Here is a 27,918-nt window from a genome sequence, read left to right as displayed (position 1 = left end):
AAGTGATCCCCCCTACCCTGAGCTTAAGCTCCAGTATTTATACTGTATTTACACACTAGATAACCCATAGGTTTCCAGAAAAGGCCTATTTCACTTACCCATAGAATTGAAACCCGGGGTTTTACTTTACACATAAAATCAGAACTCAGGCATTTCCAACAACCCAGGAAACAAAAACGCAGTGTTTCTATTTACCTAGGTTTTCAAAAACCAGGGTTCTCTTTTACCTAGGTCTTCAAAAACCAGGGTTCTCCCTTACCTAGGTCTTCAAAAACCATGATTCCCATTTCCCTAGGTAATAAAAATGACGTAAGCAAGACGACTAAACAACCGGGAGGGACCTTGGTCTTATCGTTATCTCGAGGGGGGGGGCAGCCACCCTTATAACTGGCTTTCTTCATGGTTCTCTAAAAATTAAGGCTTTCCTTGCGAGACGAGAATCTTCATCTGAATCATGAGTAAGTTATATTTTCCTTTTTTCCCCGTACTTCTCATTTATAATTTATTTTCATATTTGCACTATATGTCTTAGTTTATATATATTTATACTACTTGAAAAGCGGTTTACTGTACTTCCAACTTCTTAATATCATTACAGTTCTACTGTCCTGCATATCCTACAATTCTGTTTTTCATAGAGTTTCTCTATTACTATAAGATTCTATTAAAGTTATTCATGTGTGTGTATGAGAAAGAGAGAGTGTGTGCGTATGTTGTGTCTACTTGCCCGCCCTTGACTGTACGAGCGTGTGTGTGTGTGTGTTTTAGCACTCCTCAGCTCGTACACTTCTCTCGACTATTTCGACTAATAACCCATAAAGATCTTTAAAGTGTTTTACCAATTTATCCACTTCTGACTAAAACCGCTTCTGTATGTCTAGGTGCCGGTGCCCGTCGTCAGTCCCTTCTCTCACCGTTACTGGACCTGGATCTGGACCTCCCTTATGTTTATTTTATGACATTTTTTATCCACAACACTGACCACAAAGTAAAAGTCCTGCCATGGCCATCCCAATTCCCTTACTCGAAACCCATAGAAAACCTGTGCGTATTTATTTATTTTATAAACCTGTGTTGTGTTTGCAATTGTTTGATATCCATGAGAGCAGAGCATTTTTTTAAGTAAAAGATCAAAAGGTTAAACAATGAAAACAGTTTTTCACAGCCTTCTTTGCTCATATTTACCAAGGGTTCCAATATTAGTGGAGGGAACTGTATGTATGTACACATTCATGTTGGGTGGCAATGGGATTTCTGGAATGAATGAATCAGGTAGAAAATGATACTTTATAACCTACATTATAAAAATTGCTTTTGCTTCTGTCACTTTTAACAGATGTCATGAAAGATGTAATCAAAAGCTGTGGCCTGTGTTTCCTGTACTCTGAAGCAACATTTTCCATATAGACCTAGACACACTCACATCTATCACACGCAAGGGTGAACAGTTTAAAACTTTGTGTTAAACATGTTTTCAGGGACGCCATTTTGCCTTCTTCTAGCTCTTCCTTTTTACTACTCTACAAACATTGGTAAGCTATTTCATTCCCAATTTTAGCTTGGTTTCTAAATGATGAGTCAGTTTAGATTATTCAAGTTTGACAATGTAGATAATAAATCTAAAATAATGCTTGCTTTCATTTGCTTAAGTTTTAAACCATATTGCAATCTGGAGTAGTATTTGTGAAAAGCTTATTGCAGTTACAGTTAGAGTTTTTAAAGATGCCATCTGTGATTTTAGAAAAAAAATAATATGTTGTTGCTGTCACTTAATGAAAAAGTTGATTGAATAGTTGAGTTCAATCAAACTGATTTAATCTCTCTTCCTTGATCTCAGAGTTTGGTACAAAAGGTTAAAAATGTGTATCTGTGGTATTCAGGCCATATAGAAGAAAAATTGTTAAATGACTAAAAAGTTCAAGCTATTTCAATGGATATGATGGAACATTTTACAAATATTTTACATATTTGGTTATATTATATGAAAATACCATACATTTGTCATATGATTCATAAACATTGCCAATGACCTAACAATGACTAAACAATGTTTAACTTACTTTTTCTGTTTTCATAAGTATTTGCTGGATTAGAAGCCATTTTCACATATGGGAAGAGGAAATTCAGACTTTCACCCTGACAAATGTAGATTTTATCATTGGAATATTTAGGAAAACATTGCTGTCACTGTAAAAAATAAGAATGGGATTTTAACATCCAAATAACTATGAGGAGTAATTGAGTCAGTCACTAAGTGTTATAGAAGCACCAATGATAATTACTTAAATTTTTTTAAAAAGCATACCAGTAAGGCAAAAGTAATATCATTTTATCTAGCCCTAGAGTCACGATTTCCCCTCTGAAACCCGAAGCAAAGCTTGCAGCACCAGTATGTGCTTCCGGGTTTTTTAGTGACATTCACTGTATCTGAAATCGCTCACTCATTCCCTATACAGCGAATGCCATTTAAGTCCACTACATGGGGAAGAAGTGAAGGAAAATGAGAGCGAATTTAGACTCTTGTACTAGGATTATTGTATTAGTTGATAAAGAGAACAAAAACTGATTATTATATTCATTTACTATTAACCTTATTATATTTAAAAACAAAGAATATTATAAGAATACTGTCACATTATATTTGTTTTTAAAAAAGAACTATTTTCGCTTGGTTTAATTTTCGAGGGGTTTCCTGTCACCGTCCTCAAGCTGACTCATGGGGTAAAACTGGCTTAAAATTGTAACACGAGACTATAAACAGGGAGTGAGCGCAGGAGCAATGTCTTTATTAACAAACAAGCAAACAAAACACGGGGAGCGCGGTCTATACTGAACAAGATTAACTAGATTAAACATGAGACTAAAGTCGAGGCATTGCACGAGAACAGAACATGGAAATAAGACCGCTTCACGAACGTAACGTACTCACCAGGCAAACACTCAGCTACCGTTAATACTGCACGATGTGCACAGCAACACGAGGGGTTTAAATGACTAACACAATCAATACTAAATCATAGACACCTGGAGTAAATCAAGACACATCCTCGAACATGAACCAATGCTGAAACAAGGGGAAAACCAAAACAAACCAGGGCGCGTGTCCATATACAAAAGTCTCGTGCACGCGCGCTATCTAAAACCGCGTGCGCGTGTCGATGCCGCATTGCCATCTGTCGGCGGGACCGAAACAAAAATATCTAGTTTTGGTTTTGGCGAAACTTCTTTATCCTGAGGAGAAGAAAAGGGAGAATTTCAGAATGAATGACAACTTTAAGGCGTGCTTTGTTAGCTCAAAGATGCCATCTATCGGTAAGAAGACATTAGACAAAATACATCCAGCTGTTAACTAAATAACTGATGACTAGATTTCCAACACCTGTAAGAAACAAATTCAACTATATATATATATATATATATATATATATATATATATATATATATATATATATATATATATATTTCCCCCATCGCTCCTTAACTTTATTAAAAAGTCGTCATTACATACTTTTCTAATAAGTATGTAAATACTGTACTGTGAATGTGTTAACTAATATATGTGAACAATACACCAAATTATCATTTGATCTGTACAGTTGGTGATTTAAAAGTTAGATTAAACCGCAAACGAAGTGGCTGAAAATAAATACTGTGCCAATCAATCAATAACCTGTATCATTTTGCATCAAAATATCTAGATAGAGATGCATTTTAATTGATAAAAAGTTACAGTTACAATTGTAAAAGTTGTCGCCTCCGATGTTCACGTCTGCCATGTTTATTTTCCTTTTGCGTTCTATCACCGTCTTATGTTGGAGTATGGGAAATAGTGCGTTGGTGACTGTACATCAGATGTACAATCAAAATCAGGGTGCATTGTGGGTATAAATGAGTGAATGAATGGGAAGGTGTTTTCGGAATTTGGACACCACTACAAAATGGCCAGCACTCGATATAGTGCACTATATAGGAGATAGGGACCAGTTTCAGACACAGCAATTGTCTGTCTTTGTTTACTTTCTACATGTGCATCTGTTATTATTTCTGTCCTGTCTCCGCCCCTGTATTGTCATTGGTTGTTTCCCTTACGTGCCATTATTGTATTCAGCTGTTCTTGTTATCCCCCTGATTATGTCTGGACTTCAAACCCCTCGTGTACCTATGTACTTCTTGAAGTATTGAGTGTTACCACCGTACCAAGCCTTTGTACATTGTTCTTCGTTTTTCGTTTCATGGTTTCTGATCTTGTTTCTCATTTTGTGCCTTGCCTTAGCTGTTTATTACCGTGCTTTTGGCTTTCGATTTGGATTTGATCTCTCATCTAATAAAGTTCTTATCTGCACTTGCATCCATCTCAACCTTCATATATGTTACACCTAGTAGGTGGAGAGTAGGTATTTCTGTAATCAGTTATAATTTCCTTATGCATTTTTCATGCCAGTACTTTTTTTGCACTATTCTAATTGATGCCTTCATTCTATAGGTGCCTTGGACATTACCGTGTCTAGTGGGGATACTGCCTTTCTACCATGTCCTTTACCGTTCAACTACACTGACTTTATGAGGATTGGAGTTAAGTGGGAAAAGGATGGAGGGTCAATTTTATGTACATATTATATTCAGAATAATGCAATTCATGACCATAACTGCAAACCTCGGTTCAAAGTAAATACAGAACCTTTAGGGCTGAATATAATAGGTGTTGAAAGCAGTGATGCTGGTCTTTATAAATGTTTGATGATCAGATTATTACCACCACCTTCAGAGGAGAGATCAGTAACCCTGAGGCTTAAAGTTAATGGTAATTATAATCTTCTTTTACTCTTCACGTGCTCTTAAAATGTTTTCTGTCACTTACTATACTAGCAGTAAATGTAATATTATGTTTCTTTTATAAATCCTGTACTACATTGTACAGTTTCTTGAGGAAATGTCATGATTTCAGTGTTCTCTCCCTCTCTGCAGTTCTATCATCTATTACCTTGCACCTGACGAACAGCACTAATGTCTCCTGTGTGGAGCTGCTCTGCTCTCTGCAGGGTTTGAGACCACAGCAGGTGAACTTCACATGGACCAGAGCAACTCAGTTTCTTCACCATCATCCAGAGTCCAGAAGCATGAACAGTACACTGATGCTCTGCAAGCCGAACTGGACAGACAGAGAAACACTCACTTGTCACGCCAGTTACTCACACAACCACATACGCTACAGCAAGAGCATAACACTCCCATGCAACTCAGGTGAGCCTTTTACCTACTCTCTAATATGGACATTTATTTGGTCAAACTAGACTACTTTATCAAGCTAGATGTACATAGAAGACATAAATAGACGAAAGGAAGATAGTTTTATTTAGTTTTGATTTCATTCAGGACTTTTATGTTTTTGTATGCAGTTATCTTCACAGATAACTTAAATAAATAAAAATTGTTTAATGAATACTTCTTGAACTCTTCACATGATTTTTATTGGTATGTTTCTTCCCTTAACTCGAGTGCCACTTTTTATACAATGGCTGTGGCAATAAAAAAAGAGTGACCAGAGAATCCATGACAAATGTAAATTAGATTATCTGGTGGATACACAGAGCTTTTATTTCTCTGCTGTAATTATTAAATTATTGCCTGAATTATTTGTTGCAAGCACCTTGAAAAACTTTTAAATGTTCAAGGCTCTATCCCAAACCCCAAGTTAGTTATCTGAAGCATGCACATAGGTTTTTGTAAAGGACACCTTACCTGTGTTTAAATGGTTTAAAAACCTATACTTTACAAATATATTTGTGAATGTCTGCCCTTCCAATGGTCTCCTTACTATTCAAGAAGTGCACATTCAGTTCAAGTCAATTCAATTCAGTTCACTTGAATTGTATTTGTATAGCACTTTTAACAATGGACATTGTCACAAAGCACCTGTACAGAAATTTATAAATTCAGGATGTAAAATTTACTTTATAAATTTATCCCTAATGAGCAAGCCAGAGGTGATGGTGGCAAGGAAAAGCTCCCTGAAACATTTTGCAGAAGAAACCTTGAGAGGAACCAGACTCAAAAGGGAATCCATCTTCATCTGAGTGACAACGGATAGTGCGATTATAAATAATTTCCTTCTATAACTATGTACTGGTCAAAAAGTGCAATAGCGTAAGCAGGAAATTCATAACCATGAGACATGAGTGCAGAACTGATCATGGCAATTGCAGTCCTAAAGCTATCATAGCAATTGTAGTCATAAATCATTGTAGCAATACTGTTAATATCAGTTTGAAAGCCATCTTCATGGTTTTTAAGTAGTTCCATCCTCACTAATCTCACTCATGTTTAGGCTGTCCATGTGGTGCTACTCTCAGCAACAGCAAGTGATTTCCAAGTGATGAGAACTCCAACCAGACTTTATAATACCAATGAGCCGGTTGTTGCAAAAGATTATGACCGTTATCCCCACTATACATGGGGATAATGACGCATTTGTGTTTAATAGGTACATGATCTGTATAAATTACAATCTGTGGGCACTTCTGCTACATACTTTAGCAACGTTGTTTTGCAGTTAAGAGCAGCACATCAGGTCATCTTGACAGTTTTCGTCCGTTGGCGGTCGCCGCCCTCTGTTGGTAGGGAATTGTAAAATGGCTGCCGGAGCACTTCTGGTTGGAAGCACTTCCAAATTCAAGAGGTACATGTACACTACTCCTAACCATGAACCAGAGAAGCTCAGGTTGACAACATTGTCCCTACATTGGTGTAAGGCCAATGTAGGGACAGACCACTCCAGCCCTGTTGGCACTAGTAACTTAGTTGCATGAGCTGGAATGAGTCACTAGCAAGACAACAACAGTCTGTCTATCTCAGACACAGCAGTGTGTAAGCTAACAAGCTAAGCTATCAAGTAGCATTTCTAGTGAGCAAGTCAAATCCATCACTCTGACAGAAAATGGATTGGATACACTTACTCTGGTGGGAGAAGGAGGCAGAAGTGAAAAAAGAGAGAAAAACAGATTCTATGAAAGCTTTTAAGGACAGAAATCTCAGACTGTGAACATACAGTACAGTACATGGGTATGTACAAAAGCAAGTAGAGAAAAGTAGAGGAAGTGACTTTATGACAAATACCATGTCACTGTTTCTATGCGACTCTGTGATAAAGGTCTCAACTTGTGTGCACATGCAATATGAGCATATCAGATGTACACCAAAATTGCTGGTTCATTTTTTTTTATAACTCAGCTTGTTGGGTTAGGTAGGGGCTCAGTCAACCTGAGCCCAAATGGGTTGATAATGGGAAAGCCAGCATTCTGAGTCTGGGATGCAGACCTCAAATAAATAAGCATGTTGCATTAATATTCTTTTTTTTTCTTTTTTTTTTCAAATTTCCTCTCCACCTGCCAAGACAGAGTGGCAATCAAACAAAACCCAAGTGTGAAGAAGAACTTATCTGCAACTCCAAGAAATGCAAGTTTTTGTTCACATTTAACTTAATTAATAATTTTGTTAAACCTTTCAAAATTATATTATTTAATTTTTGCAACAGACAGCAGTAACTTCTTTAACGTGCAGTTTGGCTTAAAGGCAATCAGTAAGTATCCTATTTGTGACTAATAAGTTATTTGAGGCGATCATTTGGCTGGAATTGTATTCATTATAAATAAAACGAATGAGTCATTTTGGTTTTTAAAGATTCAATTCTTAAATAATTTATATTCACATTAAGTTATATAATTTTGTGCTACTACATGACTATTAAAGTTATTATCCTGCTGTTGAAGAACTCTTGTATACAAGAAGTATAAAATCCATTTAAAAGCAGAGTGCAGGGTGCATCTGTTGAGAATAAAAATGCTATTTGCCTTTAATTACATTTCTGGATAAAACCAAATGGGGCAATACACTGAATCACTGAGTTATCAAACATTACAAAAAGTGTGGTTTTAATTTTAGTATTGCACAATGATGTTATCACCAATGCTCTTCACTCAGACTGAAATAAACAAAACCTAGGCCCTTTACACAGAAAAGATGTGTCTCTCAGTAATTGTTCATCAGTTTAATAACTGAATTTTACTGTTACAACTTGCTTGTACTGAATTAAGGACAGAAAACAGTGTTCCTCTTACTGTCTTTACAGGTTCAGTTGTGCGGTTTATAGTTATTGGGACCCTTTTTGCCTCATTGATTGGCACTGCTTTGTTCTTCGAAGTTTACTATCAATGTCTCGGTAAGTTTGTGTTTATACACAGTATATAATTACAGTAAACACAACAATTTGTCTTTTCAGTAATGTTCTGCATGAGTTGCACTATTTGTTATGTAATATTATAAACTAATTTCAGTTGTTGCCTTTCAGCTGCACGCCGTCGTCAGTGATGGGATTGTTATATCTGAACTTGTCTCACCTTCTCAGGTTTACTCAATCAACAACACAAACTGAAACAAATGTATCTGCTACAAACAAAGAGGTTTTGATGACGTTAGAAATGCCATTACTCTGGTGTAACACCAGATATTACTCCTTGCTGCCAGCAGAAGTCACAATCCCCCAAATTCTACTGCAATCTCTGCCAGCCACTTCTAGGCCACAGTATACTGTATATACCCATCAAGTTCAGCAACACAAAGTCTTGCCAACCTTGTGACTGTGTAAATTATGAACGCTGTAGTTCTGCTGATTTTGTATGTTGTGTCTAACTGCTCTCTGTTTATTCTTGAGCTTACCCTTTACCCTGGTTATACTGTCTTTTTGTGTTTTCTCTGCTTGTGTTTTGAGTGTTTATCTATTCTGAGCTCGGTTTGTGATTTTAAGTTTCTATTCCTCGACTTTATAATAAAGTGCCTCTGAACATGTTAGAATATACTCTCGGTCTGAATCTAGTTTTTTACTGAAGAGCTTGCTTCTTATTGTCGATCTAATGTAGGTTTGGAAATCTAAAGTCAGCTGTTACTTATTAACTGGGTTAAGCTTATATTTACTAAACTCAAGTTACCACAGCAATACATAGAACCATCTCTGTGGAAAACAAAATATTATAGTGGACTTCCTTGAACAATTACATCACAGAGTATGCGTAAGCATGTCTTGGTTGTGCACAATCTAGAGCCTCCTGTCATCTGCCCACAATGCAGTGTGAAACTACCCTTGCCACAATGTTCCTCATTCCACATAGTCATTACCCTTATCACATGTCTGCCAGTATCCCAAGGTTTCACCACAATACTCATCATTGACTGTTACCCCTGCCAATCCAGTTGAAGCTCTGGTAGACAGGAGTGGATGAGGATGAGTCAATGGACCTCTGAAGTGGTACATGTCTGATTACAACAAACAGCTCTAGGACCAAATTTCCAAAAGGACAAGAAATGCAGACTGCATCCACAGCTACACTCAGGCCAGATGGTCTGGTTGTTCTTTTATTAAAGCAAGTTAAGTCAATGATTCAATATTCCTTTGACAATGTCAATCCAGTTTCAAACCACCTTGAATTACCATCATCCTTTAGAATAGCCCCTACATGTCACAAAGTATCTGTGGTTAAAACTGTTTTCTTCTCCCTGGAGCAAGTTGTGGTTGAGTGTGATCAAATTAAATGAAGACAGTATGAAGGGTCTGTTTTTCTGTCACAGACTTCCTGTGTTCTCATGAACTTTACATTGCAAGTCTACCCCCGCGTGTAAAGAGTGAAAAGTTGCCACTAAACCTATTTGTGTTGTTATCTTATGTGTCATCTCATGTAATGTAATAATTGCACTTCTGTTGATACACTTAAAATAAGCTTGGTTTCAGATCTCTGTCAAATGGAAAGTGATCCTAAGCTATAAAAATTTTGATCTTCATCAGTAAAAACAAGGTCATTAAAAATGTGCCCAGTGCTTCACAATATTGAAAATAATCAGAGAAAGATATATGTAATGTACCTTCTATTTAAAGAATAAATGACCACTTTAGGCCTGTCTATAATATATAGAGGATTAATGTTTGATTCAGCCCTTTTCTGGAGATTCAAGTGATTAAATTTACAGAATTTTTCTTGTAGAGTTTTTCAGATTTTGCTGTACAGTAAATGTGTCCTGTCAGAACCTCATATTAAGATGTACCGTAGTTGACATAGTTGTTTGGATTAAAACATTGCTATTGATGCTTGGATTAACAAAATTCAACACAGTTGTAGCTGTAAACAAACTGGTACTGATTTTCAAACTGCTACTGCATTTGACAAAAAGGAAACTGTAGCCACAGACTTGCCTTAGAGTTCACAGCTCGGTTTTATTTCAGGATGTATAATATAGAATGATCACAGCAGTGGATATGAACAGGGTGCATATTCTGCAGTGTGAAATGGTGAGATATGGCTAGCATTACTGTCTAATGTTGCTTTTGTATGTTAATGCCCTTTTTATTATGAGTATCATATCTGTATTCATGTAGTTTGTTATACATCATGTCTGTTTGTGTAATTTGTGTGCAATTTACCTTATCTTCATGCTAAATATTTTATAATATCATTCTGAGTAGAACTTTTCAATCCTCTATACAATCTCTAGGTATCAGTAGGGAAGTGCTGTTTTCTCTGGTCTGTGTGGATGCTTCTATTATTTCCCTCAGGTAATATATTTCCACCCTCATTCTCTCTCTCTCTCTCTCTCTCTCTCTCTCTCTCTCTCTCTCTCTCTGTGTCTCTCTCTGTGTATGTGTGTGTGTCTCTCTCTCTCTCCATCTCTCATTAATTAATAGCAAAAAAAGCATTAAATAAGAAAAATCAGATTACAGTGCTAAGGCAGACATTCAGAAAAAACAATAATGTTATAAATTGAATTGTTTTGACTTGTGGAGGAAAATGAATACCTCCTTGTTTTTTACAAACTGTTTTTTTCAGCCATAAACACACAGAATTGCACTGAATTGAATACAACACAGACGGTTCATCGGGGAATGTCAGTCACAATCAGCTGTCATTACAGCACAAATAGCAGTCTACATTCTGTTGTATATTTCAGAAGAAAACATTTACTGTGTTACTACCGCTTCATAAAACAATCCTGGATTAAAGCATCATGTGAAAGCCACATCAAATTTATTTGGTTTCAAGAAAAAGAGGAAATAGCATTTGAGCTGTTAAATCTTCAAATAAGTAATTCTGGCATTTACACCATAACTGTGGAAGAGCATGCACCACCTCCTTCAAGATGTGTGGAGCAGAAGAGGATATTCATTCATGTAATTGGTAAGAGTGATTATATTTGTTTACAGAAAACAACTTTTGTAAGCCTTGATTTAATTAATGAATAACCATATAATATCGATATTCTGTGTACTCAGTTTCAATTGCACTTTCAAACTTACACTGCTCACTGCATATCTTAATTAACATACTACCTTTGTATTTATTAACTAATGTACTTTAAAGCGAATTACTGAATAACATTTCCTTACACTGAGTCTAAAACATTTTAACTTTATCAAGCTTCAGCCTTAGGCAGAGCCTGTACAAATAAAAACAAGTTCAACACTTTAAAGCTGTCTTTGAAAGAAAAGCAAGTATCATTTCTAAAAAGAAGGAAAGAAAGGAAGTAAGAAAGAAAGAATTAAAATCTTAAACATGACAAGTGGTTGTTAATAAATCCAGTGTCTGTAATAATGTGGGGGAAATAAAAAATTTATTCTAGCTTAAATTTGCATGTAAATAACATTTAGCACCATTGTCTTTTCATTGTCATCCTGCAGCACATCCATTAGTGTCTATGTCATATGAAAAGGGGCCTGACAGAGCTCCCACAATACTTTGTGCTTCTGAAGGCTTTTACCCTGCTGATCTGCAGCAGGTCTGGTTGACAGATGGAGAATATATCAGTTACCTGAACCTTTCATAAACATCTCCATATGAAGAAAATCTGAACACCTCTGACATCAACTGGACCTATAGAAACAACAAAGATGGATCCTACAGCCTCATATCGTACCTTCACCTGCCATTACACACACTACAGAAAGTGATGTACTACTGCTGGGTGAATCACTCAACCCTGAGTCAACCCATCACTGTTACCATATCCTCCACTGAGTGCACTGAGAGAGAAGAGAAATTAACAGGTATATCTTTCTGAGTTTTTGAGATTGTTCCAAACATTGTATTTATATATAATAGTATTCGACTTGATTTTTAGATTTGTTTTCAGCAATTGTCGGTATCAGTTGCGGTGTGATGGCTGGCATAGGACTAATCCTTTCAGACTGTTATCAATGTCTCAGTAAGTTTCACTTGTTTTCTTCATGCATACACAGTATGTTATTCTTTTTCTAGTTTTTGTCATCGTGCCAAGAATTTGTTAACACTGTCCATGATGCACATATTCATAAATCATTATATCTGTGCTTCTAATTCTTTGTAAGATTCTGTGTCAGTATTTTAAGTGTTTCAAAATCTAATAATATTTCATAAAGCGCTAATAATACACTATAAATAATTTCTCAATTACTATTAATCATGATTACCCTTTAAAGCAAATCCAATTACTTTGAAAGCAAATGTAATATGATTAATAACTATAAAACTTTATAAACATTTGAAATGTCATCACTGAGTGTTTGATGTAAAAATTTATTATATATTATTTGTTATTGTAAGTTAACTTTATTTTTGTAATGTAATATGTAAACACTTATTTTCAGTTTAATTACAAAGCACATAGAAATTATGGAAGCTTTTTTTAAGTGAACTTTTGGTGTGGCTGAGTGTGTTATGCTGCATGAGAAGCAATTTGAAAAGATGCAGAGGTTGGTTTCATATGCATTGGAGGATGCACGTGTTTTCCCCACCCTCCATGAGAGTTATCTAGTGGGTGTGTCAAAGAAAGATAAGAAAGACTGTAAGGGTAAGGTCAAACTGGAAATAAAATATGGGAGGAATTATTTTAAGACTTCTATTGTTAGATCATCTCTTGCATTTATGTCCTATTTCATTTGACAGCAAAGAAAAAATGCTGTTTCCATTTACAGTCTGCATTTTCTTTCCCTGATTTTTTGGGGGAGTTTAAAGGCAAGTGGTTGTGTTTAAAGGTAGTGGTCTAGATGCTATTATAAAAACCCTGTCTTGGATGTTTTTACTCAAGAAAAATCTGCCATCCTCAGAGGCATCAATTGCATGCATATGCATAATCTGACTAAAGAGCTCAGAAATACCTGTGTTACTGTACTTAAATACCTGAGTCTGAGTACCCGCAAATTTACCATGTAAATATTAATCTTTTGGTTAAGATTCTGACTTAACTTGCCAAACTCTGACTGCAGCCCTTTGTAAGTACTGAACATACTGCAATGTTGTTGTAGGAAGAAGACTTGATTTGCATTCTCCAGTAGGAGCTTCATCATTGCCCGAGCTTGTGTCCCATTCTGCAGCGCAGACCCAGGTATATTCAACACTAGGAAACCATCGGCCTGTTCCATGTTCCAGCCGCGCCACATCTCCCTCTCAATGACACACTAGGAAAAACAGTTTGACATCTGTACTAAATAAAGGCAAATCATATCTATATACTGTAGTTGCATGTATTGTTATTTATAAACCAGCTGGTATTTGAGACACTTGAATATAATGGGAATAAACCTCAAATAATGTAAGTTCTATTTTTGTTGTCTTTGCATGACTTTGCAAGCTATTTTCAAATGTTTTCATTCCCTTGAACATTTTCATCAAACAGGCACAGTAACACCTTCTTTGGCAGATATCCCAGTGTACAAGCATTTTCTTCAGTCAACTAGAATGTTCCTATGATAATTTTTTTAAAGGATTTTCACCCACTATTCTTTGCAGAATGTTAGTTCTGAAATACTCTTGGGCCTATTCATGTACTTATTGTTTAAGATGTAGCCAAAGATTTCTTATGTTTAAGTGAGCAGACACTAAGGACCATTCCAAGAGCTTTAGTTTGCTTTTCTTAAAGTAGTTCATGTGGATGTTGAAATATTCAATTTTATTTTGTATAGCGCTTTTTACAATAGACATTGTCTCAAAGCAGCTTTACAGAAATATCAACACAGTATACAGATATTAAAGGTGCGGATTTATCCCAACTGAGCAAGCCACTGATTGGTGACAGTGGCAAGGAAAAACTCCCTAAGATGTTAAGAGGAAGAAACCTTGAGAGGAACCAGACTCAGAAGGGAACCCATCCTCATCTGGGTAACAACAGTTAGTGTGAAAAAGTTCATTATGGATTTATATGAAGTCTGTTTGGCCTTAGAAGCAGCCGTAGTCCTAGCAATCTGGAATTGAAGTAGATGAGAGCTCGATCCAGAGGTAGGACATCCGAAACGGATCAGGCGGGTCAGGAGAGCAGAGAGGATCAGGGTCACTGGTATCTCCATAAAAGCGTGTGTGGCTCAACAGAAGGAGAGAGGGAGAGAAAAAAAATTATTAGGACTGTGCTTAGCATAACAGAAAGTCTAGTCAGGGTAGGCTTGAGTAAACAAATACGTTTTAAGCCTAGACTTAAACACTGAGACTGTGTCTGAGTCCCGAACACTAATTGGAAGACTGTTCCATAACTGTGGGGCTCTATAAGAGAAAGCTCTCCCCCCTGCTGTAGCCTTCACTATTCGAGGTACCGTCCAATAGCCTGCATCTTTTGATATAAGTAGGAGTGGTGGATCATAGAAAATCAAAAGTTCACTTAGATACTGTGGCATGAGACCGTTTAGTGCTTTAGTGCTTACATCCAGACAGTAAGGCATTACAGCAATCTAGTCTAGAGGTGACGAAAGCATGAACTAATATTTCTGCATCATGTAGTGACAATATGTTTCTTATTTTAGAAATATTTCTGAGATGAAACAAGGCTATCCTAGTAATATTATCTATATGAGCATCAAATGATAGGCTGGAGTCAATAATCACTCCAAGGTCTTTTACTGCTGCACATGATGAAACAGAAAGACCATCCTGAGTTACTATGAGATCAGAAAGCTTACTTCTAGCTACACGTGGTCCTAATACAAGTACTTCTGTCTTATCAGAATTAAGTAAAAGGAAGTTAATTATCATCCAACGTCTAATGTCCTTTACACAATCCTCAACTTTACTAAGCTGCTGTCTGTAATCTGGCTTCGCTGAAACATATAACTGTGTATCATCAGCATAACAGTGGAAGCTAATTCCATGTTTACGAATAATTTGACCTAGAGGTAGCATATATAAAGTAAACAGCAGTGGACCTAAAACAGAACCTTGTGGAACACCAAATTTAACCTCAGTATGTGTGAAAAAGTCTCCATTTACATCTACGAACTGATAATGATCGGTCAAATAAGACCTGAGAAAGGAGAGGACTGATCCCTTAATGCCAACAACATTTTCTAATCTATCAAGGAGAATAGTGTGATCTATAGTATCAAAAGCTGCACTAAGGTCAAGCAACACAAGCACCGAGACACAACCCTGATCAGAGGCCAGTAGTAGGTAATTTACTACTTTAGCTAACGCTGTCTCTGTGCTATGATGAGGTCTAAATCCTGACCATACATTTCATGAATGTTATTCCTATGCAAGTATGAGCATAGCTGCTGTGCTACAACCTTTTCTAAGATCTTGGAGAAAAAGGGGAGATTTGATATAGGTCTATAGGACAGTTGAGAGGGGTCAAGGTCAGGTTTTTTAATCAGGGGTTTAATTGCTAATTTAAGTGATTTAGGTACATAGCCAGTGCTAAGGGAAGAATTTATAATATTTAAAAGTGGTTCAATTACTCCAGGACAAATCTGTTTAAAGAAACATGTAGGTACATTTTGTATCAAACTGTTAACAAGGTAACATTTTGTTTAACAAGATACATTTACATTTTGTTTAACAAGATACATTTACATTTACAAGATACATTAACAAGATACATTTTGTTGTACAAGCCAGCCTATTTTTAGCTTCAGTTTCTTCACTGACTGTCACATTTGCTTTGAGAGTTTGCAGATATTTTTCTGATATTTCCTGTACCACTGACTGCCACACAACCCCTAAGCATCATAGATCCACCCTCATGTTTAATAGTTAGCGAGGTGTTCTTTTCACCAATGCTACTCCTATTATTATCTCCAAACATACTTTTAGTGAAAATGGCTAAAGACTTACTCAGTCTACAGCACTTGTTTCCAACAATATGTAGTTGCTGTTTTACAGCTTTTATTTTACAGCTTTCATCAGACAAAGTTTCCTTCTGATGACTCTTTCATTCAGAGCATGTTTGTGCAATCAGTGCATAAACACCTTCTATCTAAGAGCTTTATAGTCTATAGGTCTTCTAGATCTTGCCTTGATTTACACAGTTCCCCCTAACTGCCATTTCTTAATTGCATTTCAGACTGTGGAAATTGCAAACTAAAAGCACTTTGATAACTTTTTTTAACCTTCCCTTGCTTTACAGGCAAACTTTGCTTCATTTTCCGATCCTTAGTCGGTTGCTTACAGGAGCTCATGGTTGTTCAATGTTAGCACATGATTTAAAAAGTCAGAGAATTTATTGCTCCTTGGAACTGTCATCAGCTGTATCATTATACACTTTCTAATGATAATTATTGGCCTGTTAAATAAGTCAAGTCCTAATGAGTCAATTAATTAAAATAATTAGTTTTAAGTTAATCAAATATAAAAGTAACTGCATTAACATTTGCAGGAAAAGTTTATTTTTAAAATAGTATGCAGCAGAGGTTGTGTTTACTTCAAAGTTAACCAAAAATATACTGCACACACACACACACACACACACACACACACACACACACACACACACACACACACACACACACACACACACACACACACACACACACACACACACACACACACAGTGGGGCAGTGCTTTTATTTTGCATTCTTTTCTAATTCAAAACAGCAATTTTCTTTACAAATTAAATTATTGACAACAACTTGCGTGAAAGTAGAATCTTTGAAATATTTACATGAATGAGTTTGTATTTGGTACATCCCCTTTTTCTATAATGTCAGTGTGCACTCCAGCTGGCATGGACTACACAAGTTTGTACAAAACATTCTGATCCATTTTAGATCAAATCCTTAGGAGTGTCGTCAGAACACATGCTTCAGTAGAAGAGATCAGGCATGAAGAACATCTGATAAGTTGTACAAAGCAGTTAAATATGAAAATATGGCACAACAGTGACATTACTAAGAACAAGACATCCCTCTAAAATTGATGGAAAGATCAGCAGAAAACTTGTCAGGGAGGATGCCCAGACACCTACAGCAACATTAAAAGCATTGCATTGATTTCTGTCAAAGTACTACTTGCTCCATACATGTGACAACAATCTCCAGAATTCTTCATACGTCTAGGCTATGGGGTAGGGTGGCAAGATGGAAGTTTAATTTGTTTTCATTTTTTTACATCACAAAAACCTGCCATTTTAACAGGGCGGTGTAGGCTTTTTATAACCATTATACGTATAAAATTCAGAGTCACAAACACTGCTTAGCTGGCTACAGGCATATGGAAGAAGTGATTTGGTCTGATGAGTCATATTTCACTATATATATATATATCTATATATTTTTTTTTACAAGTGGTCGAGTGCTGCATGCACACCAAAAGAACAGTGAATGCTTAACCCTTATAGTGCTGTGGTGGGCTTTTTGTTTTTGTAGAAACTGTGTGCTTCACTTAACTTTTAGCTGTGTGTGAGTGTGAGTGTGAGTGTGTGTGTGTGTGTGTGTGTGTGTGTGTGTGTGTGTGTGTCATGGCTAAATGTCATATCAAATTTCACATAAAGGAAACTGTGACCACTGTGATCTACCTCAGAGCCCACAGCCTTTGTCAGGTGATAAGAAGCATAACAATCTCAACAGCAGTAGGTACAGCAATAGGACCTATTCAGCAGTGTGAGATGTTTTTCAGCTGTAGCTTAAACAATTTAGATTTTTCCCCTACCAAGCCTCTGAGCCTGAAAATGAATTAACTTGAGACTTTTTATACCTTGACAGTTAATTGTTTTCATCACAAGATTCTTCAATATACATCACTAGACAAAATTCTTGTTTTTCAGTAATCAGTCAGAATGGAATGACTTTTGCCCACCTCTAACATCGCCATGCATACACAGTAAAATTCCTAGTGTTGAATTAACACACAGAGTGTTTATATAGTCCTATTGCCCTGTTTATATAGTCCTATTGTCCTTTTTTGCTTTGTATATGCATTAAAATATTTTTTTCCCCAATTTTTATTTAATCTATAATATCACATCACCTGCTATCAACTTATCCTTGAGTGAAAATGTTGTACTTGTTTCACTTGGAAATATGTCATATTATGAAAAATGGGTTAAGTTTAAATTTAGTTATTTTTAAAATAGCAAGTAAGGATGTTTACAGCTAATTATCATGATGATAACGTGGCTAAATACAAGACCACCACTCTATTCTTTGTAAACAGGATTGACCTTTTTCTTCTCATGAGAATTAAATTGGGATACCATGCATGGTAAATCTTTGCTTTCACCCACTTCCTGTGTTCTTATAAACATTACCTCACAAGTCCACCTCCGCACATAAAGAGTAAAAGGTTGTCACTAAACACATTCCTTTTATCATTCTTTTCTTAAGTATCATCTCTTGTGGTGTGATTTCAACTGCATTTATGTTGCAACGTAAAAATAACCTTAAAATAACCTAGATAAAAATAAAATAAAAAAATATGGAAGCTGAACATCAACTATAAAAATGTAGAGCTTGATGAGTATGCACAAGTAAATTAAAAATAAATATGATCTGAAAAATAATATGCAATACAAGTTTTATGTAACCCCTTTAGGCCAATCCTTGTTAGGGCCCAAGCACCACTGGTGCAAGGCCCTATTGGATCTGCTCCGTTTATTATTTATTTATTTATTTATTTATTTATTTATTTATTTATCCATCCATCCATCTTCTATACCGCTTATCCTTTTCAGTGTCACAGAGAACCTGAAGCCTGCCCCAGGGAGCATCAGGCACAAGGCGGGTTACTCCCTGGACAGGGTGCCAATCCATCGTAGGGCAGATATTTATTTATTTATTTATTTTCTCAAATGAATCACATTTTTGAGGGCCTAAATATACCTGAAAACTCATGAAACTTTGCAAACGTGTCAGAACCGGTGAACATTTACATCTGATTTGAGTTCCAGAATTGAGTATGGCAAAATGGCTCGGTAGCACCACCTACAAAATTTCAACGATGTGCACCTCGTGCAATGTTTCACGTACATGTACATAATGTAGTTACACATGTACAACATGCTAATACATACAAAAAAAGTCTTTTGAACCCATGCCCTAAACTCAACAGGGCAGCCATTTTGATTTTTCTCTTAAATTTTTGCTCTGTTTTTGCCATTTCCAGGCCTCGTGCTTTAACGAACTCCTCCTAGAAATTTCATCAGATTGACAGTGATGCACTCCTATGCACAGTGATGCACTCCTGTCAACATATTAAAATATGCCACCAAGTGGTAAATATGTTAGCAGCATGCTAGAAACGTGTTACTCTATGCAAGCAACACTTAGCTAACTGCTAAAGCATAATACACTCCTAACATAGATGTGCTAAAAAGTGCTATAAAATGGAATGGTGTTCCCCTGGCAGAGCAGCTCCAATATGCACCCTGGTGTGAGGCCACATTTATCACTAATTGCAGCTTTAATTATATCTGCGATTAATGCCATTTTGTAGAACAAAAGGGTTTCTATTTTCAGATTTTAACTTCACAACTTTTCAGATTGTGTCATGCCAGGAACTCTGAGCTGTGATTTATCCTCACATGTGGTGTCATATTATAATCCAGAATACTATCATTTAGAGTAAAACATGGCTATTAACTCTTGGGTGCTGAAAAGAGGATTCACTCTGAAGGGTACACTATGCATGTACTATAGCCGTAAACAAACTGTTGCTGACTTGCATTTCACAAAAAGGAAACTGTAGCCACAAACCTGCCCCAGAGCTCATAGTCCTGCATTATTTCAGACTGCATGAGGCAGAATGATCACTAGAGGAATGGGTCCATACACACTGCATTGTCTACAATGGTGAGAAAGATGTTATTGTATCACTGTATCAATGTAAATTATATGAAATTAAGCTCCATAATTCTGATATTGAATGTTAATACCCAGCTTTCTGTAATTGCAATCATTTATGACTTTTATATCATTTATAGGCATCATTAAGGAGCTGCAGTTTTATCTGCTCTGTGTGGGTGCTTTTGTCTTTTTTTTCAGGTAATATGTTTTCATGTTCTGCACATTAATGGAAAAATAATGAATGTATTAGTGTTGTGTAATAAAAAAATATATTAGAACAGTACAGGGCCATGCCTGAGCCTCAGTAAACCAACATGATATAGTATAATTTATACAGCTCTTTTCTTTTGGCTTGTGGAGAAAAGTTACTGTGCTTTTTCTGATTTTTTCAGCAATGAAAACAGAGAAGTGCATTGAATTGAATCAGACAGAGACAATCCATCAGGGAATGCCAACTACCATCAACTGTCTTTACAGCACAAACAGAAGTGACCATTTAACAGCATCTTTGAAAAGAAACCGTTTGCTTTGTGAATACGTCTATCTCAATAAATCCTGGACTAAACGATTCTGTAATGACAACATCAGATTTGTATGGATTCCAGAAACTGAGGAAATATCATTTCAGCTCTTAAATCTACAGATAAATAGTTCAGGTATTTACACGTGTACTGTGGTAAACTACTTCCCACCTCCTACAAGCTGTTTGGGAGAGAAGAGGATATCCATTCATGTAAACGGTAAGTGTGCCTGCATACAGGACAATAATCCTTAAACTGAGAAATCTCCTGAAATCTCTTGATTAATTCCCAAATAATTAGATACTATTGTTTTTCTGTGTGTGTAGATTACAGACTTATACAGTATGTGTGCCATTTTTTTAAAGATCTGGATGATTCATAGATCATTTATTTTACCGTACAGTAAGTTGTTGCTAACTTTGCAAGCTGAAAATATAAGTACATAGTAAATGTAAAAGGGGGAGTGGGGTTTAAAAGTTTTCAACATGCAGATAGAATTTGCATAGTATTTCACTTGCAGAAAATAGAGGCAAATTTTGAGGGGGCCTACCAGTGACTATTGATCAAATATCTTTCTTCATTCCATTTAAATATTTTTCAAAATTCTGAATAATTAATGAGTAAGTAATTCCTCTTACAGTATGTCCTCTGTAATGCTGCAAAAATAACAGCAACAACAACAACACGTAACTAGTGTATTTCATATTTAGAATTAAACAGTATTTTTTCTTGGTGGCAAATCAGAGCACAAAACCAGTCATAAACAATTATTGAGTGAGCTTGTAATAGTAAATCCTTTCACTGTATAGGGCTGTAAATAGAAATTAATATAATAAATAATAATAATTTATTGTACATGGCAATTACTCAGTAACTATCTATTTGTCATATGCAGAGTGTGTGGTCATGGTTTATTAAATGGTTTACAAACTGCGGACCTTTGTAAAATACCTTTTATTATATTATTGTGTATACTTTTACTGTATGTGTTAATTTTCCTGTTCATTAAATAGCATTTTTGTGGCCTATAAATATGTTACAGGAAATTAATGCAGGTACTATTTTTCTCATAAGTATCACTCTTCTATTATCTTAGGCCTGATCACACCATGCCTTGGTCTAAATTAATCAAAACCTAAGACACCAAATGCACTGATAATTCTTTGAATCAAGCACTGCCATAAACCTGGTGTTTTTTCATAATTTCATATGTACTTATGTTGCAACAGCTTAAAATGTAATTGCTAACTATTACTTGTAAATACTACATAATAACAAAAACAATAATAAAACAATAACAACAACAACAACAACAATAATAACAACAATAATAATAATAATAATAATAATAATAATAATAAACCCTTCTGAATTATTGCCTTAAGGTGCCAAAAACTGCTGTAAAAACCTGGTAGTTTTTACACAAATTACTCTGTATCGAAATATCCAACACGAATATGCAGGGTATGTGGCAGACATGTACAGATTTGTAATTACCACATACCTCATACGTCTACTTTTAAATTAAGTATCATTCATTCTTTTTATTCACTGTATCATTGCGTATTTATGTTTATTCCTCTGACAGAACATAACTAGTATTACTTGTTTTTTTCTGATTTGTAGTATCTGCAATATGCCCCTCCCAATCATTAAAGCAGATCATAAAACAGTTATTCTGTACATGGTAGATACACTGTCTGTACAGAAAATCTCAGTTTTTTTGCCATAGCACTATTCATATATACTTAACTTAAACACTGCTTTACTGAGCTCAAAAATAAAACAAATTCTCTACCATTTTTCTGTATAAAACTAGCTTTTAGTTTTAGACCACCTCTGCATATAGCCCATGCGGACCATGCGCTGTGCACAGGGCAAAATATCTCTGTTGGGGTATCCAAAAAAAATAATAAAGTAATCATTCAATTAATTTGAAATTAAGTTAAAATATTAACTTGTACTTTGTAGAGTTTTTTTGTTGTCATTCATAAACAGTCATTTTCCACCATTATCATAAGACAAGGTCCTTGGAAAATCATATGGGCATTATAATGAAATTAAAAGATAATCATGTGGGTGGTAGTGATGGCATGTGTGAAGGGTAGGATGTGATTATTTGTCGTTTTGCTTGTGTGAAAGCTTGCTTAAGGGATCCACTTTGACCATCAGCTGCACTGTGTCTCAGGCTTGAACTGCATTCTGATAATCTGCCCACCAAACATTTTTTCTACAAACACAAAAGGCTGAAGTAAATCTGATAAAATATTACTAGATGGCTATTGTTGTAAACTATAAACAACAGTTCCCTGATTTGGAAAATACATAGTAATTATTTTGAAACATAGTTATCTTGTGTACACAGTCACATTAGATAGAAATTTAAAGCTTGGCTGAAAAGTATCTGGTAAAATTAAAGTAAAATTAAAGCTGTAAATTCCCAAGACTTGTCCATGCATGCAGACTTACTTTCTTCACTCTTGTAACCATATATACATATATATTTTATTTGTTTCATTGTAGTACCAAATATTTTGGATTAGTTGGTGAATAATATGCTTTAAGGTGAATAAGTGAATAATAATGAATTATTATGTATGTTCCCTTACACACAATAGCAGCACTTATTCTAGAATGTATTGACTACCAGCTACCTGAAGACTCGAGCAAAAACATCTGCACTGTGAAAAAATCTTGTCATAGCATTTTGTGATGCTAGATTTTCATCATACACTGTGCGTGTATGCAAATGATATTTCTTAGAACCATTGACCTTCTATTGTCTGTTACTCTGCAGCACCTCCCTCTGTATCTGTGTCATGTGTGAAGGGGCCTGACGGAGCTCCCACAGTGCTTTGTGCTTCTGAGGGCTTTTACCCTGCTGATCTGAAGCAGGCCTGGTTCAGTGATGGAGAATATATCAGTTACCTGAATGCTTCACTTAGACCTCTATATAAGGAAAACATAAACTCCTCTGATATCAGCTGGAACTACAGCAAAAACACAGACGGGTCTTACAGAGTCACATCGTACCTTCACCTGTCTTCAAACATAACAGTGTACTACTGCTGGGTGAATCACTCAACTCTGAGCCAACCCATCATTGTTAACATTTCCTCCACTGAGTGCACTGAGAGAGAAGAGAAATTAACAGGTATGAATTTTTGGGTAAGGTTTGATTGCACAATACTTTAATGGAGCATATATTGTATTTATATATACACACACACAATTTTTTTTCAGGGGTCTTTTTGTCAGTGACGGGAATCAGTTGTGGTGTGATGGCTATCATTGGGCTGATCTTTGCAGGATGTTATCGATGTCTCAGTAAGTTTCACTATGCCTTGTTTACTTTATATAAGTAATTCTTCTTCCTCTAGTTTGTGCCTTCATGATGGTTCTGTTAGTAAGATTATAATAGTGGGGAATTCAAGTGAAATCTGTTGCTCCGCAAATCACTCCGCAAATACATAACCATACAACCGCGATTCTGAAAAAGTTGGGACATTATGGAAAATGCTAATAAAAACAAAAAGGACTGATTTGTAAATGTACTTTGATACATATTTAAACAAAAAGCATATAAAGACAAGGTATTTGATGTTTTTTATTGTCATTTCAACCATATACAGCTGGTACAGTACACAGCAAAATGTTCCTCCAGGACCATGGTGCGACATAAAACAGCACACTAACCACATGAGATAACAGAGAACTAGATAAGATCTACACGTTTTTACATAAAGTGCATGTGCAAATGTGTGCTAACACAGGACAGGACAATACTGCTAAAACAGGATAATAGGCGCAGTGCCAGTGTAGCGCCGACCAGTACACAGTTTTAGTGTGGAAGTATCCGATATAACAGGTAGTGCAAAAGACAGATTCCAAAGAGTAACAATATAATTTACATAATTACACGGTAGCTTAGTGGTTAGCACGTTCGCCTCACACCTCCAGGGTTGGGGGTTTGATTCCCACCTGTGTGTGGAGTTTGCACGTTCTCCCCGTGCTGCGGGGATTTCCTTCAGGTACTCCGCTTCCCCCCAGTCCAAAGACATGTACGGTAGGCGGATTGGAGCTTCCAAAGTGTCCATAGTGTATGAATGGGTGTATGAATCACTTCGTCTTGACTCAGTCTTGCTACTGGATCATGGTGGTCACTGGGAAGTGAAAGTGAGGCCGATGCTGCGAAAGTCTTCCTCACTTTAATCCAATTCACACGCAAGTCGAGCCAAGTTTGTGTTCTCCATAACGGAGGCGGAAATGGAAACTTCAGTCTTCGTTGAAAACGTCGAAACTCTTGTGTGTGTGTGTGTGTGTGTATCAGTCCAGTCTCTAAGTATTGAGGAGTCTGATGGCTTGAGGCAATGTAACACTAATAGTGATGTGACAAGCTGATGTGACAAGTTCAAATAAGAAGGTGATGTGAAACAGGTGAGGTCTAATCATAGTATATAAGAAGCCTCCAAAAAAGCTTAGCCCCTCAAGAGGGTCGAGGCTCGTCAATCTGCCAAAAGATGCGTCAGCGAATAATCCAAGACTTTGAGAACAACATTCCCCAAAGACATCGGTAGGACCTTCTACAATGCACAATATAATTAAAAGATTCAAGGAATCCAGTCAAATCTCTATGCGTAAAGGGCAAGGCCAAAAACCACTTCTGAATGCGTGTGATCTCCGATCCCTCAGACATCACGGTCTTAAATTTATATTAAAATTATAATATTCTCAGAAAACAGCTACATAGTATAGTGCTAGAGAATCATTAAGAATCATGTGTATATATTGTTAGGGTTGCATAAAACGTACCTGAAGAAATTAGTGAAGAATGTAGAAAATCCGATTTATAATACCTCTCCTATCTGAAGGCAATTTGCTAATACCAAATGTACTGGAACATGTCCTTATAGGAACAAGAAGATATTCACGGTCTCCAGTAGAAGCATCTCCGTTGCCTGAGCCTGCGTCTCATTCTACACTGGGGACAATGGGGAACCATCAGCCTGTTCCAGAGGTGTACTCAACACTAGGAGACGATTGCCCTGTTCCACAGGTGTACTCAACACTAGGAAACGACTGGCCTGTTCCACAGGTGTACTCAACACTGGGGAACCATAAGCCTGTTCCATGCAGGAACAATAGCATTGACGCCACATCTATCTCTCTATGACACTCACTAAACAGTCAAACACTTTAAAATGTGTGACTTATCTACCCACTGAAAGCTATCCAAATCTGAGGTAATCTGATTCTGCATTTAACTCACCAATTTGAAAAAAGGTCTTGTGCAATGTAGTTGGATTATGAAGAAACAAAACCATGTTCGTTGTTATTATCAGTCATTGCTATTGTAATTATTATTGTCTTTCATTCTAATTATTGTCTTTTTCTCTGTCACCTAATTTTTTCTTTCCTTTCCTTCTCATAAACGTTTTTTGTTCTTTTTTGTTTTAGAGGTGGATGGGAATGGGTGTATATAGAGTCTAGGAGATCCGCAGACAAAATACATCACTCACAAAACACAGGGATGTTGCTCAGAGCATCTAGAAACAGCAGCTTATGAAAGGATTTACAAATACCTGTTAACGTTTGTTGTATTGTTTGTATTTAGTGTTTTCTGTGTGTTTTATTTTTAAAAAATCATTGTTCAATGAAAAATAAATAATGGTACTGTGATTTTTTTTTGTCACAAAAGTCAATAAGGGGTACAATGTGCTCACTGTGGTTATTAGAACAATCAACCTTAAAGTAGTGCCTGTTGTATTTCTTTTGTCCCTTCTGTAGTTTAGATTATAACGAGCCCATACTATGTGTGAAACAGCCAGAGTTTAATTATTAAAAGGTTAACCTAATAACCATGCTGGATCATTGACTCACATGACCTCTTTGAAATCAGGGCCAGACTGGTATTCCTCTATTTCTCCTAACTAAATTTTTATTTTTATTTTTAAATGTCGCACTACAGATACTGAATAATTTATAGTAGTTGCTTTCCTCTCGACCATAAAAAAGTCAATATCAGTAAATGAGTAATAAAACTTTATTGGGAATTTACATTTCTGAATTCTTCAGTTCTTAATTTCTTGAATTCTTAAGAAATTTAAGAATTCTTCATTCTTAAAGTTTCCTCCAACAAGCAGGTCTATTATACTTTCTGAAAATCTTAAATTTTAAAGAAAATGAATAAGAATGAAATACAACTCCAATTCCAAAAAAGTTATGTAAAATATAAATAAAAACAGAATGCAATGATTTGCAAATCTCATAAACGCATATGTTACTCACAATAGAACATAGAAAACATATCAAATGTTTAAACTGAGGAAATGTAACATTTTAAGGAAAAAATAAGGAATTTTGAATTTGATGCCACAAAAAAGTTGGGATGGGGATACAAAAGGCTGGAAAAGTAAGTGTTACTAAAAAGAAACAGCTGGAGGAACATTTTTCAACTAATTAGGTTATTTGGCAACAGGTCAGTAACATGATTGGGTATTAAAAGTTTATCTTAGAGAGGCAGAATCTCTCAGAAGTAAAGATGGGATGGAATCTGGATGGAAGCATATGAGCTCTAAAACCTGTATACCTTTTAGCATTGATGGTGCCTTTCCAGATGTGCAAACTGCCCATTCTATAGGCACTAATGCACTCCCATACCATCAGAGATCAGTTTTGACCTGAGCGCTGATAAAAAGCTGGACGGTCCCTCTCCTCTTTAGTCCTCTTTACTTTAGAGTCCATGGTTACCAAAAAGAATTTCAAATTTCAATTTGTCTGACTACAAAATAGTTTTCCACTTTGCCTCAGTCCATTTTAAATGAGCTTTGGCCCAGAGAAGACGGCGACGTTTCTGGATCATGTTTACATATGGCTTCTTCTTTGCATAATAGAGCTTTAACCAGCATTTGTGGATGGCACGGTGAACTGTGTTCACAGACAGTGAGGTCTGGAGGTGTTTCTAAGCCCATGCAGTGATTTCCATTACAGAATCATGTCTGTTTTTAATGCAGTACCGCCTGAGGGCCTGAAGATCACAGGCATGCAATGTTGATTTTCTCCTTTGTCCCTTGTACGCAGAGATTCTTCCAGATTCTCTGAATCTTTTGATGATATTATGTACTGTAGATGATGAGATTTTCATGGTCTTCGCAATTTTACATTGAGGAACATTATTCTGAAATGGTTCCACAAATTGTAGATGCAGTTTTTTGCAGATTTTGAACCTCTGCCCATCTTTACTTCTGAAAGACTCTGCCTCTCTAAGATACTCTTTTTATACCCAAACATGTTACTGACCTCTTGCCAATTAACCTAATTAGCTGCAAAATGTTTCTCCAGCT

At 36.1% G+C, this 27,918-nt stretch overlaps 2 protein-coding genes across 7 annotated transcripts; both read left to right on the top strand.

Annotated features, from left to right (window-relative positions):
- The first annotated feature begins 252 nt into the window (after positions 1–252).
- On the top strand, positions 253–13,523 carry LOC108276957 (uncharacterized). 5 transcript variants are annotated; one of them, XR_006983887.2, is made up of 10 exons: positions 253–1,532; positions 4,484–4,801; positions 4,966–5,241; positions 7,395–7,576; positions 8,126–8,215; positions 8,345–10,333; positions 10,537–10,597; positions 10,869–11,216; positions 11,717–12,240; positions 13,319–13,523. XR_006983887.2 is itself a non-coding variant. In XM_047161087.2 (5 exons), exons 1-5 carry the CDS (start codon positions 1,469–1,471, stop codon positions 8,362–8,364), a joined length of 768 nt encoding a protein of 255 aa, XP_047017043.1. In that variant the 5' UTR covers positions 264–1,468; the 3' UTR covers positions 8,365–8,851. The 5 variants fall into 5 exon arrangements, 2 of the variants coding, with proteins under 2 accessions (XP_047017044.1, XP_047017043.1); XR_006983888.2 differs by having other exon boundaries at positions 7,391–7,576; XR_001815023.3 differs by lacking the exon at positions 7,395–7,576 and adding an exon at positions 4,274–4,390.
- Positions 13,524–19,976: 6,453 nt separating this feature from the next.
- LOC108276953 (H-2 class II histocompatibility antigen, A-D beta chain) lies at positions 19,977–26,615 on the top strand. Of its 2 annotated transcripts, XR_001815019.3 has the most exons (7): positions 19,977–20,060; positions 20,192–20,252; positions 20,447–20,794; positions 23,373–23,729; positions 23,819–23,902; positions 25,489–25,818; positions 26,033–26,615. XR_001815019.3 is itself a non-coding variant. In XM_017489121.3 (6 exons), exons 1-6 carry the CDS (start codon positions 20,058–20,060, stop codon positions 25,746–25,748), a joined length of 1,113 nt encoding a protein of 370 aa, XP_017344610.1. In that variant the 5' UTR covers positions 19,977–20,057; the 3' UTR covers positions 25,749–26,615. The 2 variants fall into 2 exon arrangements, 1 of the variants encoding a protein (XP_017344610.1); XM_017489121.3 differs by having other exon boundaries at positions 25,489–26,615.
- Positions 26,616–27,918: the final 1,303 nt, after the last annotated feature.

This window comes from Ictalurus punctatus, chromosome 16, assembly GCF_001660625.3.
Source record: "Ictalurus punctatus breed USDA103 chromosome 16, Coco_2.0, whole genome shotgun sequence".
In the NCBI taxonomy this organism is placed as follows: Eukaryota; Metazoa; Chordata; class Actinopteri; order Siluriformes; family Ictaluridae; genus Ictalurus; species Ictalurus punctatus.
This window is presented reverse-complemented; position numbering and strand designations above follow the sequence as displayed.